Source organism: Capra hircus, chromosome 5 (assembly GCF_001704415.2).
Source record: "Capra hircus breed San Clemente chromosome 5, ASM170441v1, whole genome shotgun sequence".
NCBI classification, from domain to species: domain Eukaryota; kingdom Metazoa; phylum Chordata; class Mammalia; order Artiodactyla; family Bovidae; genus Capra; species Capra hircus.
Window position 1 is genome coordinate 84,719,220 of NC_030812.1, and position 17,775 is coordinate 84,736,994.

The 17,775-nt window shown below is 35.7% G+C and overlaps 1 protein-coding gene across 4 annotated transcripts in view; it reads left to right on the forward strand.

The window, feature by feature from the left end:
• SOX5 (SRY-box 5) overlaps window positions 1-17,775 on the forward strand; it is a 1,143,898-nt gene that overhangs the window by 675,939 nt on the left and 450,184 nt on the right. For 3 of the 4 annotated variants that reach the window (XM_005680750.3, XM_018048396.1, XM_005680751.3), the window contains exon 1: window positions 12,154-12,325. The exons of the other annotated variant lie outside the window; for it this stretch is intronic. In XM_005680750.3, the coding sequence (XP_005680807.1) occupies window positions 12,288-12,325 (38 nt within the window). In that variant the 5' untranslated portion in view covers window positions 12,154-12,287. Of the gene's footprint in view, window positions 1-12,153; window positions 12,326-17,775 lie in introns of those variants that run through there. 4 annotated transcript variants of the gene reach the window in all.

Here is a 17,775-nt window from a genome sequence, read left to right on the forward strand (position 1 = left end):
TTGAGCATCTTTTTCTTTGTTTAAGAACTGATTCTATTTCCTTCTCTTTGAATAAGTTATATCATTTGTCTGTTTCCACTATTGGATTGTTGACCTTTTCCTCATTGATTAACAAAAATCTTTATATATCATGGAAGTTATTGAATTCCTTTGATATAGGTTGCATAAACTGTTTTTCCAAACTAGTAAGACTACTCCAAGTTTATACAGCAGTTTACTCGTTCTCTTCTGGTAGATTTATGGTTTTATTCTTTACATCTAAATCTTTATCCATTTGGAATTTTAAAAATTATTTTTCTTATTTGCTTATTTTTCAAGACAGACTTTTTAATTAGTTTGTCTAGTATTTTAAGCATAGGCTGGTATTTTAACTTGAACTTATTAAATCTATACATTCATTTAGAGAGAAATCATATTGATGCCACCTATCCAGGAACATAGTATATCTTTCCATATTGTGTTAAAGCGTTCTTCAGATAGTTCTTTATATGAATGACTTTATTCTTAGATATTTTATTGTTTGTGTTACTAATACTGATGAGGTCTTTCTTTCCCATTATCTTTTGATAACTGGATGTTATATATACAAAGTTATTGATTTCTGTATACTACATTTGTTTCTTGTTATAATTCTGAATTCTTAAAGTGCTTCTGAGATTTTAATTGATTCACTAATCTATATTTTCTTAACTCCAAAAAACTAATACTAAAATTCTTGAAGGTCAGAAAATAAGTTATTTTAAAACCACTTGTTACTTAAACTACCCACAGCATTTTGTTTCACTGGATAATACTTTTATCATTTTATCTTATGGTGTGATAACTTTCGAAAGTAGCTCTCTTGTCAAGTAGAACAGGCATGAGGTTTGTAATTGGAAGAAAGTGAAAATGAAAGTGAAGTCACTCAGTCGTGTCTGACTCTTTGCGACCGCATGGATCATAGCCAACCAGGCTCCTCTGTCCATGGGATTTTCCAGGCAAGAATACTGGAGTGGGTTACCATTTCCTTCTCCAGGGGATCTTCTTGATCCAGGGATTGAACCCTGGTCTCTTGCATTGTAGGCAAATGCTTTACCGCTTGAGCCACCAGCGAAGTCCATGCGTTCAAATAGTGGTTTTGCCTATTGCTAGTTATGTAATCCAAAGATAGATAAATTTTGTTCCTGTACTTCGCTTACCATTTCTGTGACATGGAACTAATATTCATAACTGATACATTCCAGATTTGTTTTGAAAATTAAATGAATTAACCTGTGTGAAAACTGTAGATTTCTAGTTCATAAGAACTTGATAATTTTTTTATTGGAACAGAAAGTCCATATTTCTCAGTAGCTCCTAATTCCTTGAAAAAAAAAAAAAAGGTTATCTTTGTGCCCAGAAAAGAGGTTCATAAAAAACATAAAAATTGTTATGTGTATTTGTTTTTTTCCCCTCAATAAGTCTAGTAAAATTCATTGAACACACTCAATAATAGAAAAATGCTTACTAAGATGACTTATACTTTTAAGATTAAGAATAATGGTTCACCTATAAAGGCTGAGTAAATGTGAAGTTTGGTCCCCAAACCAGGAGGGGCATGCATTTTTATTTTTTTAAGGTATGCTTGTGGTGTTGGCATATCTTACAAATTCCTAGTCTTTTACTATATGCTTTAAGTGAAAAGTGAAAGTGAAAGCTGTTCAGTCATGTCTGACTCTTTGGGACTCCATGGACTGTAGAGTCCAGAATTCTCCAGGCCAGAATACTGGAGTGGGTAGCCTATCCATTCTCCAAGGGATCTTCCTGGCCCAGGAATCAAACCAGGGTCTCCTACATTGTAGGCAGATTCTTTGCCAGCTGAGCTACCAGGAAAGCCAAATAAATGTTTCAGAGTACAGACCCATGATTTGTTTAAAGGGCTTCCTTGGTGGCTCAGATCTGCCTGCAATGCATGAGACCCAGGTTTGATCCCTGAGTTGGGGAGATCCCTTACAGAAGGGAATGTCAACTCACTGCAGTATCCCTGCCTGGATAATTCCATGGACAGAGAAGCCTGGCGGGCTACAATCCATGAGGTCACAAAGAGTCAGACACAACTGAGCAATTAGCACACACACACACAATTAAGTATTTTTAAATACTAATACACCATTTGATACCTAAATAGTTCTTCAACTTCAGGGAAATTTACAAATATCAGTATATCTTCTTTTCCCATTTATGGAAGTGTGCATTATAAACAATGATGTTTTAATATATAAAGATGGTTTACAATACAAGTGTAAATTTTCTATCCATGCTTACTGAATAATTGTATGAATATATTCTTTTGATAATATCTATTTTCTTTAATCCTGTGCATAGTCTGACTGAATTATTTTCTAAACTGTTGCAGTAAGTCATTTTAGTTAACAATAATGTGAAAAAAAAAAAAAAAAGAAGAAGCAGCTGTGTATTTGGCAGGAGTTCTACAGAGTGTCCACAAACTTCATTTTGAAAAGTAGGTTTTCTTGAACACAATTTACCTGTCAGGATTTCTCACATTTCAACTTTTCAGTTCGTCTTTGAGTTTCTCATTTGATATTTTGAAATTTCAGATAAAGACAGAATCCCTTGTGTTTATTTCTCCCTGCAATGCCAGTCACTGTCATCACGCAATGTAACATATTCAATATAGTAATAAACTGCCTTTACTTCTCTCATTAAATCAGACAATACCAATAAATGTAATTGCACTTAGAAAAAAATGAAAGTTGTGACTTCAGAGTTTAAGCACAAAATTTTCAGAATCACAAATAGGTGAATTTAGTGATAAAATTAGTTCTTTAGAAATGTGTTTTTGTGTGTATATGTGTATGTGACCAGTTAAGTTCTCCTAGTTGTTTTAACTTGATTGAACTTAGCCAAATAATTAATCAAAGATCCTCTGGAGAAGGGATAGGATACCCACCTCCAGTACTGTTGGGCTTCTCTTGTGGCTCAACTGGCAAAGAATCTGCCTGCAGTGCGGGAGACCTGGGTTCGATTTCTGGGTTGGGAAGATCCCCTGGAGCAGGGAAAGGCTACCCACTCCAGTAGTCTGGCGTGGAGAATTCCATGGACTGTATGGTCCATGTGGTCACAAAGAGTCAGACAGGACTGAGTGATGTTCACTTCAATTAATCAGATACTTTATGAATTAATTAATTTTATATTTATTTATTTTGACTGAGCTGTGTCTTCACTGCAGCATTTGGTCTTCTCCAGTTGCAACTCATGGGTTTTAGTTGCTCCAGAGCACGTGGGATCTTATTTCCCTGACCGAAGGATTAAACCTGCATCCCCTGCATTAGAAGGTGGATTCTTAACCACTGGAGCACCAGAGAAGGCCCTTCACTATCTTGTTGTGGAGTTATTACATACTTTAAGGGGTTAAAATAAAGTACAAGAATTGTTCTTAAAACATTTTAAAAAATGGAACATTTTTAAACTGAAACAAAACTGAGAAGGGTAAGAAATTTTATTTTGCAGATTATAAATTGATTTATCAAAGAAGAGATTACAGAATTGGAATTGGAATATGAGAGTCAAGAAGGACTTTAAAAATCATCTTCCCTGAGATGTTAAAGGTATAGGCAAGATTGCATCACCAGTGAGGAAGCTCTAGGCTCCCCTAGAGCTCAGGCCTTCTTACTTACAGCTTAGCCATGCTTCTTTCCTCTCAGCTGTTCTAGATGTAAGTAGACTGAACATTATTAATAGGTAACATTTTCATTTACTGTGAATAGGATATATTTGTCATTTACTTAGTATGCAAGCAAAGAAGAATATACAGAGTAGACAAAGTGGGATCAAAAATGAAACTAATTGTTCAAATATTTTCATATATTACTCTATTTTCCCTTATTTCTGTTCTGATTAGTTAATATTAAGAAATAGCTACCTCAACTACAGTGGACAAACTTCCCTGAAAGGTGTACACTAAAATATTTTTTATAAATTATCTAATAAGTAAGAATCCAAGCCACATTGTAGCAATATTACTACTTTTCACTTTGCTGCTGCCTTTAGGTAAAATATCAGTATAGTGTGTTCCCTAAATTTCTTTCTTAGTTGAGAAGTACATAACAGAAAGTTTGGTGATCAAAAAGTGCACTTTTTAAAAGTATGATCCCATTTAGATAGATTCTCTTCTCATGGGTTATATATATATATATCTTTTTTTTTTTTTTTTTTACAAATAGGAATCTTGACTTTTACCATCAGAGTGATTGGTTCATGTCTTTTTCAGCCTCTTGAACTGGCAACAGTTAGACAACACTACTTAACACAAGGAGAGATGATTGTGTAATGAGTAAAAGAGTAAAAGTGTAAGTTAGATTAATTTTCCTAATAGATACCTTTTCTTAAAATGATTCTTTCTGTAAGACAGAAATTTTACTTCCGAATAGTTATGTGGTGACCAGAAGATGATATTCAGTTGGTAAATCATGTTCAACTCTTTGTGACCCCATGGACTGCAACATGCCAGGCTTCCCTGTCCCCTCTCAAATCATGTGCATTGAGTAGGTGATGCTGTCTAATCATCTCATCCTCTGCTGGCCCATTTTCCTTATGGCTTCAATCTTTCCCAGTACCAGGATCTTTTCCAGTGAGTTGGCTCTTCACAATGAGTGGCCAAATTATTGGAGCTTCACCTTCAGCATCAGCACTTTCAATGAATACTGAGGATTGATTTCCTTTAGGATTGACTGGTTTGATCCCCTTGCTGTCCAAGGGACTTTCAAGAGTCTCCTCCCGCACCACAGTTTGAAGGTATCAATTGTTTGGTGTTCAGCCTTTTTTATGTCCAGCTCTCACATCTATACGTGACTACTGGAAAAACCATAGCTTTGACTGTACAAACCTTTGTCGGTAAAGTAATGTTGCTCCTTTTTAATATGCTGTCTAGGTTTGTCATAGCTTTCCTTCCCAGGAGCAAGCGACTTTGAATTTCATGGGTACAGTCACCATTGACAGTAATTTTGGAACCCAAGAAAATAAAATCTGTTCCTGCTTCCACATTTTCCCCTTCTATTTGCCTTGAAGTGATGGGACCAGATGCCATGATCTTATTTTTTTAGTGTTTAGTTTCAAACCAGCTTTTTGACTCTCCTCTTTTACCCTCACCAAGAGGTTCTTTATTTCCTCTTCACTTTCTGGGCTTCCCTGGTGGCTCAGATGGTAAAGCGTCTGCCTGCAATGCGGGAGACCCAGGTTCGATCCCTGGGTCGGGAAGATCCCCTGGAGAAGGAAATGGCAGTCCACTCTAGCACTCTTGTCTGGAAAACCGCATGGACAGAGGAGCCTGATAGGCTACAGTCCATGGGGTCGCAAAGAGTCAGACACGACTGAGCAACCTCACTTCTGCCATTAGAGTGGTATCAGCTGCATAGATACCTACATTCTGACAGAAAATGAGATGGTTGGATGGCATCACTGACTTGATGGACATGAGTTTGAGTAAGTTCCAGGAGTTGGTGGTAGACAGGGAAGCCTGGAGTGCTGTAGCCCATGGGGTCACAAAGAGTCGGACATGACTGAGTGACTGAACTGAACTGAATTGCACAAATAGGCCCCCTTTATCTGCAGTTTCACTTTCCCTAGTTTCAGTTACCCATGGTCAACCATGGCCTGAAAATATTATATAGAAGATTCCAGAAATAAAAGATTCATAAGTTTTAAGTTGTGTACCTACTCTTAGTAACATGATGAAACCTCACACCTTTCTGTCTTTGCTCTGCCTGTGATCCCCATCCATTGACAATATTATGACTCTAACCCAGGATGACTTAAGCACATTGATCCTCTTCCTGACATATTATCAGAAGGTCAATAGTAGTTTAATGCTATCGTAATGCCTATGTCACTCACCTCACATCATCTCATTACATAGTCATTTTATCATCCCACATTACCACAAGAAGAAAGGTGAATACAGTATAATATGAAAAGTGAGGGCTACTATATTTTCCTATGGAGCCCCCAAATCATAATCATATTAATAAAGATAACATTTAGAAGTTAATTTTAAAGAGAGAGCCAAATTTTATGATGAGTATACTAATTCTGATATTTATTATCACCATCAAGTTGGGATGAGGGTACTATTCTTTGTTGTTGTGTTAATCACTCAGTCGTGTCTGACTCTTTGTGACCCAATGGCCTGTTGCCCACCAGGCTCCTCTGTCCATGGGATTCTCCAGGTAAGAATACTGGAGTGGGTTGCCATGCCCTTCTTCAGGTGATCTTCCTGACCCAAGGATCAAACCTGGGTCTCCTACACTGCAGGAAGATTCTTTACCATCTGACCCATTAGGCAAGCCTCATCTTTAACTGTTTTTAGTTGTATAAGAAGAATCTTTAATGTGAAGTTATTTGTGAGGATGGTGTAATCATCACTCAACCTAACTTTGAAGTTTAAACATTCACTTAGCATTAAAACAGCTTTAGAAGCACTTTTCTATACACTTGATATTTAATAATGTTAAGGCGATGGCACCCCAATCCAGTACTCTTGCCTGGAAAATCCCATGGACGGAGGAGCCTGGTAAGCTGCAGTCCATGGTGTCGCGAAGAGTCGGACATGACTGAGCGACTCCACTTTCACTTTTTACTTTCATGCATTAGAGAAGGAAATGGCAACCTACTCCAGTGTTCTTGCCTGGAGAATTCCAGGGACGGGGGAGCCTGGTGGGCTGCTGTCTGTGGGGTCACACAGAGTCTGACATGACTGAAGCGACTTAGTAGCAGTAGCAGCAGCACGGTATATTTGAGCATTTGGGAACTTTGGAGGAAAGTTACCATAACTTTGGTGTTACCCATTTCTTCACTTATTAGTTTTGGGATATCAGACAAATACTGTGTAAGCCATGGTTCCCTCATTTGTATTTGGGATGATACAATTACATATCTTATATAGTTGTTTTGAATATTAAATGTGATTATTTTATGTATATCACAGATACTGGTATAAAGTACTCAGATATTGAGAGCTATCACTTTTAAATTACTAAAAATTATTCTGAAGGAGATAAATGGTAAAACATCAAACAGTGGGAGCTATTACTGGGAATAGATCATGTCTTTGAGAGAAGTATGAGACTGGAGTTTCTAAGGTGACCACGTTCTTGAAGTGTTGTGGAAGAACACTAATTGGCCAAAAATGTGATCTGAGGAAAATTCATATATTTATTCTAACTAACCAAGTAATAATACAGAAGAGTGTGAGGATGGAAAAACCTTGAACTTATAGACCATTGTATGTCAATTTTCTTGCATAAATGTGTTATAGGGAATTGAAATGTAGGACTTTGAAAAGAAAGAGATGTTATTGAATTTCTTAGGTGTGTTTCTAAAGAAATTCAATTACAGGACTTTATTCTACTCTAAGTCACAGTTTTAATCTGCCCCTGATAGATCAGTGGTGAGTTCACCAGGTATTTGGTGAATGGCTCACAAATGTACATTGATTGAAAGTTCTTTTGTTTTTTTAACATTTTGTGACAAAGTTAAATAATTGCAGGGGAAGAAATAAGTGAATATTTTCTTAATGTCCATTGAGGCAGGTTAAGGCAATATGATATTGGTATTGTCTGATACTGGTATTAAATTCATTGTAGTTATAATATTAAAAATTTTATTTCTCAAAAATAACCTTACAAATTCCATAAACTGATAATAGGAACATATATCAAATATTAAGATTCTATCTGTACCTGTGACTACATATTTTAGTTATTGAAATAGAAGATGTTCAACAATTCTATTTTTAAGTAGGGGAATGGACTTTCTTCCTTTTAAAATGAGAAATATTAGAAAAAACTGGCCTGAAACAGTGCCTGAAAGAGGTTAAATTTGGAAATAACTTGTTTGTCATTGTAAAAGATTCTGATGTTTCTTTGAGAATTCTCCAGCAGTATTCACTAGCATATCTTATATTTTCCTAGCTTATGTGAGTATCATTTTTATATCTACAATAGAAACAACATAAGCTCAAAAGCACACTTTTTTCAGCTTCATCCCATTTTCCATAATACTGCTACAACTATGTCAAAGAGACTCATTAAATGTTTTATGGGCTTTCTGTTGTAGTTTGTGCTTTGGTTCCCTCTGAAGATATATTTATATTCATATCAGTGTTTGTAGATCATTTTGTATTTCCCACCAATTTAATTATTGTTCAGTAAGTTCTTGTCATTGCTTTTCTTTCACTTGTTTTTGGTTTTAACTTTGCTTATCATATTTACCTTGGGGAGCCTGCATATGAAACAATTACTTTGAATTTTGCTCATATATATTTTAAAAATTAGATTTATTGGAAAATTTTCTTGATTCTACTTTTAAGGCCACAGGCTGTAGCATGCTGTTAAGCACTTAATAAATGTTCAGTGAATGATAAAGTGTATCCCAGTCTACATACATTATGAAACTTCCTGGAGATCTACCTATAATAGTATGGGAAAATCACATTGAGGTAGACATTAATTCTAATGTACAAAATACCAGATATATAACCAATTGAATATCTTGAACTATTCAGGTAATTGATAAATAATATAGATTTATTTAACATATATGTGCCAGTTACTAGCACATATTTAATATTTCAACATTTTAACATTTAATGTAAAATAGATTTTTAGTAACAATTTACGGTTAAACATCAGGTTGCTTGGATCAGTTCAGTTATTTAATAAAATTACCAATGACAGGATTTGAGAGAATATTTTGAAACTGCCTTCTCTTTTGCTGACTTCTAAAATCTTGCAAAAGATATTAATTTGCAAGGTAGAATTAAAATGAAAGAAAACTTTTGCAACCTAGAGAGGTACATTTAAAACTATTTCATTTATCAACTGCAGTACTAATTTAGTGACAGTAAGATTATATCATTAACAATTATGTAAAAGCCTTTTAAATCACTTAAAAAATCCCATGTACCATCTTGGGATTTTCACTGAACTATAAATTCTGGAATGTTATTTTATTGTGTATTATGGTATCAAACGTGAAATAAGACCTGGCTTCAGGAAACAAATGGGCCACTAACCAGTTGTAAGACTTTAAATTCCTTTTGCCCAAGTTAAAACACTGGGAAACTTATTAGGAATATACATACCCATACACTTTTCTATGCTGCATATGATCTGTGAGTTAATCTGTGTGAACAGAATTCTTTATGAGCTTGGAGTTCCATCCATTTAAATTATCATTAGGATATTCATTATTATATCTGACAAATTTTCTATCTAGTTCCTAGTCTGTTTCATGCCATTTAAGGATAATTTTCCAAGAAATACTTTGTATTTTTGAAGGGCTACAGGAATGTTTATATAAAATATTAAGATCTTAAACTAACTTATAAACCATTTAACAGTTTCCTATATGTCCTTTTTTATTTGGCATGTGTGTACTTACACATGCACATATTAAATGTCTATAAAAGCAAAGCCAAAGATAAGGGTGATTCTGATATGAGCATCTTTCCTTTACACTACAGTTGGCCTCAAACACTCTTACTGTCTTTCTTACCTGCTCTGGTGACCTTCTGAATCAGAGTTTTAGAGAAACAACCAGAGGTAGTAGCTGTAGCAAGATAGCAGCTGGGACCATACGGATCTCAGCATCCTGCCTTATGGCCATTATCTTTGTTTCTATCTTTATGCTGCCACTGTGTCTCCTTCTTGTGTTCTCCCTGCATCCTCTCTTCACTGCCTCCTCCTCTTCCTGACCCCAGCTCTCCATTGCCCCTTGTAACTTACCCTTCCTCCTTCATTTTTCTCTGTTGATACAGGATGAAACAAGATTCCCTAATTAAGTAAAAAAAAAAAAAGACTGTTTTTTAAAGTGTATGTAGCCAGGCATGCTACCATTTCCTAAATCCCATAACCAACATTAACAATAGAAAAATTATTTTGTATACTTTATCAATTAGACTATATTAGGTTGTAGGGCCCTTAAGTGCTGAAATAATAGATATTTAAAATAAATGCAACAACTTTCTCATTTTTCTCTGTAGGAATGGGTTGTTGCTGTAATAAAAAATAATTTGAGGCTAATAACAAGAAAGTATAATGAGTAATATCCTTTCCCCTTCCCCAACTGCTGAAAATGAAAATCATGTCAGCATCCAGTCATTTTTGCCACATCCCTTGTTAACAGCTTTTTCAGGGTGGGTCATGATTCTGTGTTTTGTTAGTGTCTTAACTCCATAGTGACATGCTTAAATCTTATTCCACATTGATTTTGTAGTGTATATATGTGTATTTTTAGGATAGTCCATGAATGATGGACCTCATTATTAAGTTATTATCAACTTTGGCAAAAATTTTATAACCTTTGAGCAAAAAATAAATTGATTAATATAATAAGGTTAATAATTGATTTTGCTCTTTGGAATTTGTGTGTGCTGTCTCACTGTGTATGTCTAAAAAAGTAAACTTACTGTCTGACTGTCGCCAGGAAAAAAAAGTGGGACCTAATCAAACTGCTGTGGGGTCAACCCTTGTGGTTTTAAAGGCCCTTAATGTTGTCCAGCTGCAAAATAAAAGGGATTGGGAGGGGAAGCTAGAAGGAGTGGAGGGGGTTGGGGGGGAATGTGTGGAAAAGAACAGGGAGTCTGGCTTTTATTTTTTTTTTTTTTAAAGTGAGTTCAGTGCCAGCCTGGACATTGGCTGTGCAGACTATTGAGCCATTGTCTGCTCCATTTCCAGAATAGCCCCCAGTTAATCACTTCGGCTTTGAAGGGAATTTCCTCGTGGAATTCTCCACAGAAAATCTAATCAACTGACCTGCCCTCTCAACAATGGAAGGCTTTTTTTTCTCTCTTTCCCTTATTGGGGCGGGCTCTGTAATGTAGCCTTTTGTGCCGAATGAACCCTCCCAGTAGGAGTGGAGAGCGTGTGTGAGTGACTGAGTGTGTGTGTGTGTGTGTGTGTGTGTGTGTGTGTGTGTGTGTGTGTGTATGAAGAATGCACACTATCTCGTGTTGGTGAGTGTGTGCTTACTCCCTGACCAGATGCTGCGGTGCACGGGGCAGCCACCATCTCTGCATGCGTGTCTGTGTAAGTGTCTCTCTCTCTCTGTGTATGTGCCTCTGTGCCTCTGTCATTTCATGTCAAAGGTACATTACCTGATTACCTTCCTCGCCTGCCAGATTTTTATCTAGATAATTGGAACTGCTATGGAGGCTGTGCCTTGCCAGCCAGCTTAGGAGCTGCAGAGCCCTAGTTTGTCCACCTTGTTATCTGTGGCTGCCTGGGCAGAGGAAATTAAAGAGATCCCCAGCCAGGGGAGCGCTTCCTGCCCGACTTCCCCAGCCATCCCAAGCAGGACAGTTTGTGAGGACCATCTTTTTGTTTTCATGTGTTGGTTTGGTTTGGGGTTCTGTTCCCTGGAGTGTGTGTTATTTTGGCACGTGGATACCTAGTCCCCTCCACCTCGCACATCGTGTTTTATGGAGTTTGGAGCTGAGGAAACTTTGGTTGGGTTGCCAGGACGTTCGCACCACTTTGTGGAAAGCGCGAGCTAACAGTGAGACCGACAGAGTGAGTGACAAGTTGTTTACAGGTTTCCTTGAAGGGGCCTCTGCTATATTTCAATCTGTCAAAGTTGCTTTTCTTCCCTCAGAACAATGCCTGATTGTTGTGTGCAAGTGTGTGTGTGTGTATGTGTGTGTGTGTGTGTTTCCGTGTGCGCACGGAGAGAGCCTAGAAAAGGGTGAGAAGGCATAACAATTCTTTGTGTAAAAATGCTATTACTAACATTTAATCTTTTTGCTCAATGAATTAATCAATGCAGTTGAATCGGGGTTGGGTTCGTGTACAGATTTCTCGTTTAATCAGTAGCAAATGCATTTTCAAAAATCATATTTTGTGTATGTATGTGTGCATGCGTGTGCGACTTTTATTATTTAGAGGAGAGAGTATGGGAGACACACTAAATGAGTTGACTTCTCACATTTGGTGATGTCTAGAAGGGAGAATTAAAAGGAAAGGACAGGCACCCCGAGGTTGTCTAGTGCCTTGCAGCCCGAGTGTGCGGCTGGAGGAGGGGGGAGCGGCCAGACCCCGCTGCTGGAAGTGCGCTACCCCTTTAAGAGACTGGTCAAGGAGTCCTAGGAGTGGGAGGGGGGAGAGGGGGAGAGGGGGGAGAGAGAGATTGAGAGAGAGAGTGAGAGAGAGAGAGAGAAAATCAATTGGTTTAGAAGGTTTGGACTCACTTGACAGGTTCAGTTGGAGACGATCATAGGTGGCTGCTGTGACAAAGGGAAATTGTGCTTTTCCAGCATGCTTACTGACCCTGATTTACCTCAGGAGTTTGAAAGGTGAGTACAGTTTTCCCCCTCTGATATATTGAAGTGCAACTCTCCCATTTTACAGTAGTCTCTGAATCCACTGGAAGATGCTCGCCTAAAACGTGTTTGTTAGAGAAGCTTTTAGCGAGTGCTTCTGCAGTCTTGTTAGCTGATTTTTGTTGTGATTGCCCAGACCAAATGGAACTGATTTGCAAAGTCTCCGAGATCTCTGCTAATGTTTCTAGGTTGTGTCCTATAACAGGAAATTAAATGAACATTAAGCATCTCTCTCTTTCTCCCACTCTCTGCTTTTCTCTTTCTCATTCACTCTCTTACTCTCTTCCTTCGTTGATATTTTTCTCCCCTTCCACACCTTTTTAAAATGCTTTTGTGCAGAATGTTACCATTTTCAACATCTCTGTGTCGTAATTTCTGGGGTGACAGAGGGCTTTGGTGGTGATTAAAACGGACGCTATAAGTTCCTATTTGATCCTTCTGTAAAACTTTGGAAGCTGCTCAGTAAAGCACATGATCTTTTGTTGATATAAGAGAGCAGATTTTTTTTTTTTAAAGAAAATGTAACATCACAGTAATCTATTAGTACACTACTCTTGAAATGTCAAAAAAAAAAAGAGAGAAATGGGAATGATCCCTTTCTAAGTTTTGTGGCCACTTTTTGCACTGTCTTAAGTTAAATTTTGATTTATTTTATTTTCTATTTTGCTCTGTGGGAATAAGTTTTTTGTTATTATTATTTCTTATTAGAGAAATATGTGCTAACACCCTTCCATTTGATGTTGTTGCAAGTAAAGAGAGCTTTGAAAGAATTTTAGCCCTCTTCGTGTTCCTCTAAGTACACATTGCAATTTTAAAATTTGAGTTCTTATCCCAGCATAAGTTCATTTTTTGGAACTATAAATAGAATTTTGTTTGCCATTAAAAAGAATTCAAACTTTGTATTCTGTATGGTGAATTAGAAAAAAAAGCTAAAAAAAGCCAGGATGCATGATACCCAGGCTTTTTTTTTTTCTTTTTCATGAAAGCTACCTTCTGTATAAACATTTGTTGTATCTGACTATGCAATGCAAGCTAGGTGCTAGACCAGCTGGTTAAAAATATGCTAAGTCAAGCTGTTCATCGCTCAAAAGACTGAATTTGATATGAAAAGACGAAAAAAGAAAGGACAAAGATTAAAACATTCTAGAAGTGAAGCAGTGGAAGAGAAGAAGGGTATTGAGAATAAAATAATGCTTGAATATGGTCATATATTAGAGAAACCAACATCAGATCAGGGAAGAAAATAAAATAGCCAGTACATATACTTTAATACTGTCTTCTTTCTTTCATTTCATCTTCTTTTTTTAAAAACTTAAGATGCATCTTCACTACATAATTCCAGCGAATGCCTGAGCTTTCTTAACAGTTTTGAGTGATTTTTTTCCCCAAAGTTCTGTATATTAACTCTTTAGAATAGTTAGTTTTTTTTTGGTAAACATAGCCTGTTTCATATGTAGATACTGAAGTTGTTTATATTGGAACATACTATCGCTTAATACTGCAGTGAGTTTTCTAGTATGTACAGAGCAGCACGAAATGATAGTATACTTTAACTCTATACTTTTCAAAAATAAAACTCTGAGTCTGATTTGTAAGTCTGTTAACCTGACTGTTCTTATAAAAAGGTAGTTACATATTAACAGGCTGTAGCCTATTCCTTTATATAGGCAAGCTTTCCTGCTGTGAACTTTATTTGTATCTTTTCAATTATCTCTTTTTAAACTAAACTTTTCCATTTGCTATTCTGATACTCAAATCTCTTAACATTTTTTTTTCTTCCTAGTGAGAATTTCATTTTTTATCACCCAGAGGCATGCTTTTCTAACTGCCTAATTAGATAAGCAAGTGATAATCAATAGAGTTGTCAGTATAGACAGCATATTTGGAAATATTAGTAGCTAAAATAATTTTGAAAAATGTTCTACAGTGTAAAATTTCTTAATAATTTCCCCTGTGGTTATAATTGGTAGTACATACAAAATCTCAGTAAATCATTACTATTTGTTTACATTGAATATGTACGGCTGAGAGTATCTATAGTTACCCACACAGAGTATATATCATGCAGACTCAATATTGAATATTTATATTCTCCATAGGAGGTATATATGCTGTAATTATACTACTCTCTTATATAGTCAGTGTTCTTTTTGCCTTTTCAACTCTCTGCAACTTTCATTGAATATGTAGGTCATTTCTATCAAGTGTTAATTTTTATTCTATTTGCTCACCTGATATAGATGAGTAGTTCACTCAAACTTAGTCATAAATTCAAAAAGAAGACTTTTAAATTTCTATATGAAATAAAGAAGATTGCTCTGGAGGGCATTAATAAGTTGCTTAGAGTTTATGTATTTTGGAAGTTGTAATTTTTTTTTTCTAGTTTCGATTAAAGTCTTGACTATCTTCTATTATCCTTTGCAACCTGTAGACTATTTGAAACTTTAAGGAATATTCAAAACAAGTATCTGGATCAAAATTTGGATGTAGATTTCTATGTCTGTATTATCAGCTGTAGAAATGAACATGATCAATACTGTCCTAAACAGTTGTTAAATAATTCAGAAGCAGTAACAATTTCATTGTCTGCTAAAAAATATTCAAGAGGTAAAATAAAAAGTGATTACAAAAAGTAAAGAATTTGAAATACTTAATTTTTATTTTCAAACATCTCTAACATAACTGATTATAATTAATGAAAAACATAGTTCTCAGGTGGGTGAAAATGTAAAGCATATTCTAAGGAATTATTTGTAAGCAGTTTTTTACATCATCCTATTTAAAAGAAAGATAACTGGGAGCATAGTCTAAATGTTAGTAATAGTGTCTAGAAGGAGAGCTTGAACTCTCCTAAAATTTTTTAAATGAAGATAGTGAATTTATATTTTTACCTGAAAATAAATAATAAAAATTGTGACTAAGGGCTTCTCCTTTCAGAATATCATTTATTGTTTTCATATTCTTAGAATGAAAATATTTAAAACACTTGTCTTAAATAGACATATCAGTTTGTTTCTGATAAGTGATAAAAGTATTTTGTTACTGTCAATAATAATTCTATTTTTCCTCATGTATATATTTATCCTATTTGATTATAATATAATAGTTTTATGACCAACCTACTTGTTACACTTTCTGATCGCTTTAATGTTAGAGACTTCATTAAAAAGCTAGTATAACATGATTGCTTAAGAAGACAGTCTGTTAATGTCTAGAAAAAAAAAAAAAGTTGAGCTTGAAGGTAGTGGAATGAAGCAAATTAAGCTTGCAATAGCACCTATTTGATGGCTTCTCTCAAAACGGGTGCAGACAACACACTGCCAGTTTTCTACATGTTGAAGGGAACACTACAAGAGTAAAATCTTCTGCAATAAAAATTTAAATTATTATTTACTTTATATTCACATCTAATTTACATATGGTTATATTGACTAAAGAAATAATTTTTCATATTAAAAAGTTTGTTTTTCTGAAGAAAGAAATATGTATCAGGTATTATAAAAAATTAAAATTTATAATTACTGTGAAAAATTACCATTAATGGGCTGCAAGAATATTTCTGACATTAGTAGTACTTTACCTAAAGTTTGGCCAGAGTAATAGAATACTTATTACTAGGGACAGATTCATACAGCTTAATTGCAGCCTCTTTCTTTTAAAAACCATTGTACTCATTAGTGGATACATTCAAGTTAGCAGGTAACCCCTAGGTGTGAATCAAAGGAAAGTTTTCTGCTCACATTCTGTCAGCTAATGGCACCTGTAAACCTATTTAAGTCTGATAGTATATTTTCAGGATGTTCTGATATTTGCCTTTGTTCATTTTATTTACTCACTATTACTTTGTAGAGGAAAAGATAACTACAACTGATTATAGATTTTGATTACCATCCCAATAATTTGCAAGCTAACTTAGATAAGATATTAGCTTGGAATACAGCCTGCGTGAAGCAGTAGACAAACTGTACTTCTATCACACTCACCCTGGAGGACTGTCCTGAAGACTTAGCAGGCAAACCCGACTGATTCCCAAGAGCAATTAAGGGTTAGATGTCAGGTAGTTCGGTGTTTAGCAGGCTGATAGATATAGAAATGTGTGGATGTTAGGATTACTTCACACATTGGTATGTTCTTATCTTGTGTTTTTAAAGTATAATAAGCGTACAATAATGTATTTATCTGTGCTTAGGGAGCTTTTAACTAAAGTCTGTGTATGTACCATACCTGAGAGGCGAATAATAAGACCTATTCTAATACTTGAGCACATTACTCCTCCATAGAGCTGGAAGCTTTTTCAAATGGATTACATTCATAATGCATTTAGAAAGCAAAATTACATCCATGGATAAAGTCTGATTTTTACTGTCTGTTCTTTCCACTATCAATTCTCCAGTCACCTAATGAGTATGTGTATAATGCAGATGTGTATTACGTATGTTGAATACCTCCCTTTCTATAGACTAGTTACATGTAACTGATAGATTTTGGTTTTCTTCCATAATTTGTTACTCATTTATAATTCCAATGAGGTTAACTAACAACATGGAAAATAAAGCAGTCTTGATATTTCTCTTGTTGGGACTTAAATGTAGTTTAATATGTCAGGTTTCTGACTCAGGTGATGGCACTCAGATAGAAATATGTTCAAAGATTTAACCAAAACATGAAATATCTTCCTTTTAAAGGAAATTTTTTGTTGAACAAGAAATGGACCAAAACATAGCAAATTCTTTCTTGCTTCATTCATTCTGTCTCTCCCCCCCCCTTTTTTTTCTTTTCGCTGATTGAGAGCTTTGTCATTTATACTGAATATAAGGTTTGAATGTTACACAGATGAACATAATCAAGTGATAATCCTGGAGAAGAAAAAAATTTAAAGACTGATAATAGTTTGCTTCAACAAACAGCATTTATTTGGACTTTCTTTAGGAGAATGCCTCCTAATTCTTCATTTCAATCAGGAACTAATAATGGTGCAGGAGGTGACCTTTTCATCCTTTCTGACTTCTGTGTGTTCTCCTCTAGTTTGGAGGCTGCTCTTCCTCCTCTTTAGCATTATCTATTCTTCTCTTCACTTACTAGTTGAGAGTCCATACATCCCTGGAGATACTGTGGCGTGTGGTTCTGCTTGTCCAATAGGGGGATGTTGTATTTCTCTACACTCAGTATCCTTTTCCCTCCGAGCCTGAGAGTAAAACCTCAGCGGTACTCCCTGCCTTTGCCAGCCTGAGGAGTCAGAGACTCAAAGTTGTTCCCAGCTCTTGCGCCTTCATTGTAGAGCTGCATTTCTGCTCAGTGGGCTGCCGAGAAGGACCAGACCGAAACAAGATTTAGAAGAATTCTGGTGAGAACTGTTTATAGGGATATGGTATTTTAAAAGAATGTCGTAAACAAACAGAATTGTGGCATAAACAAAGATAATT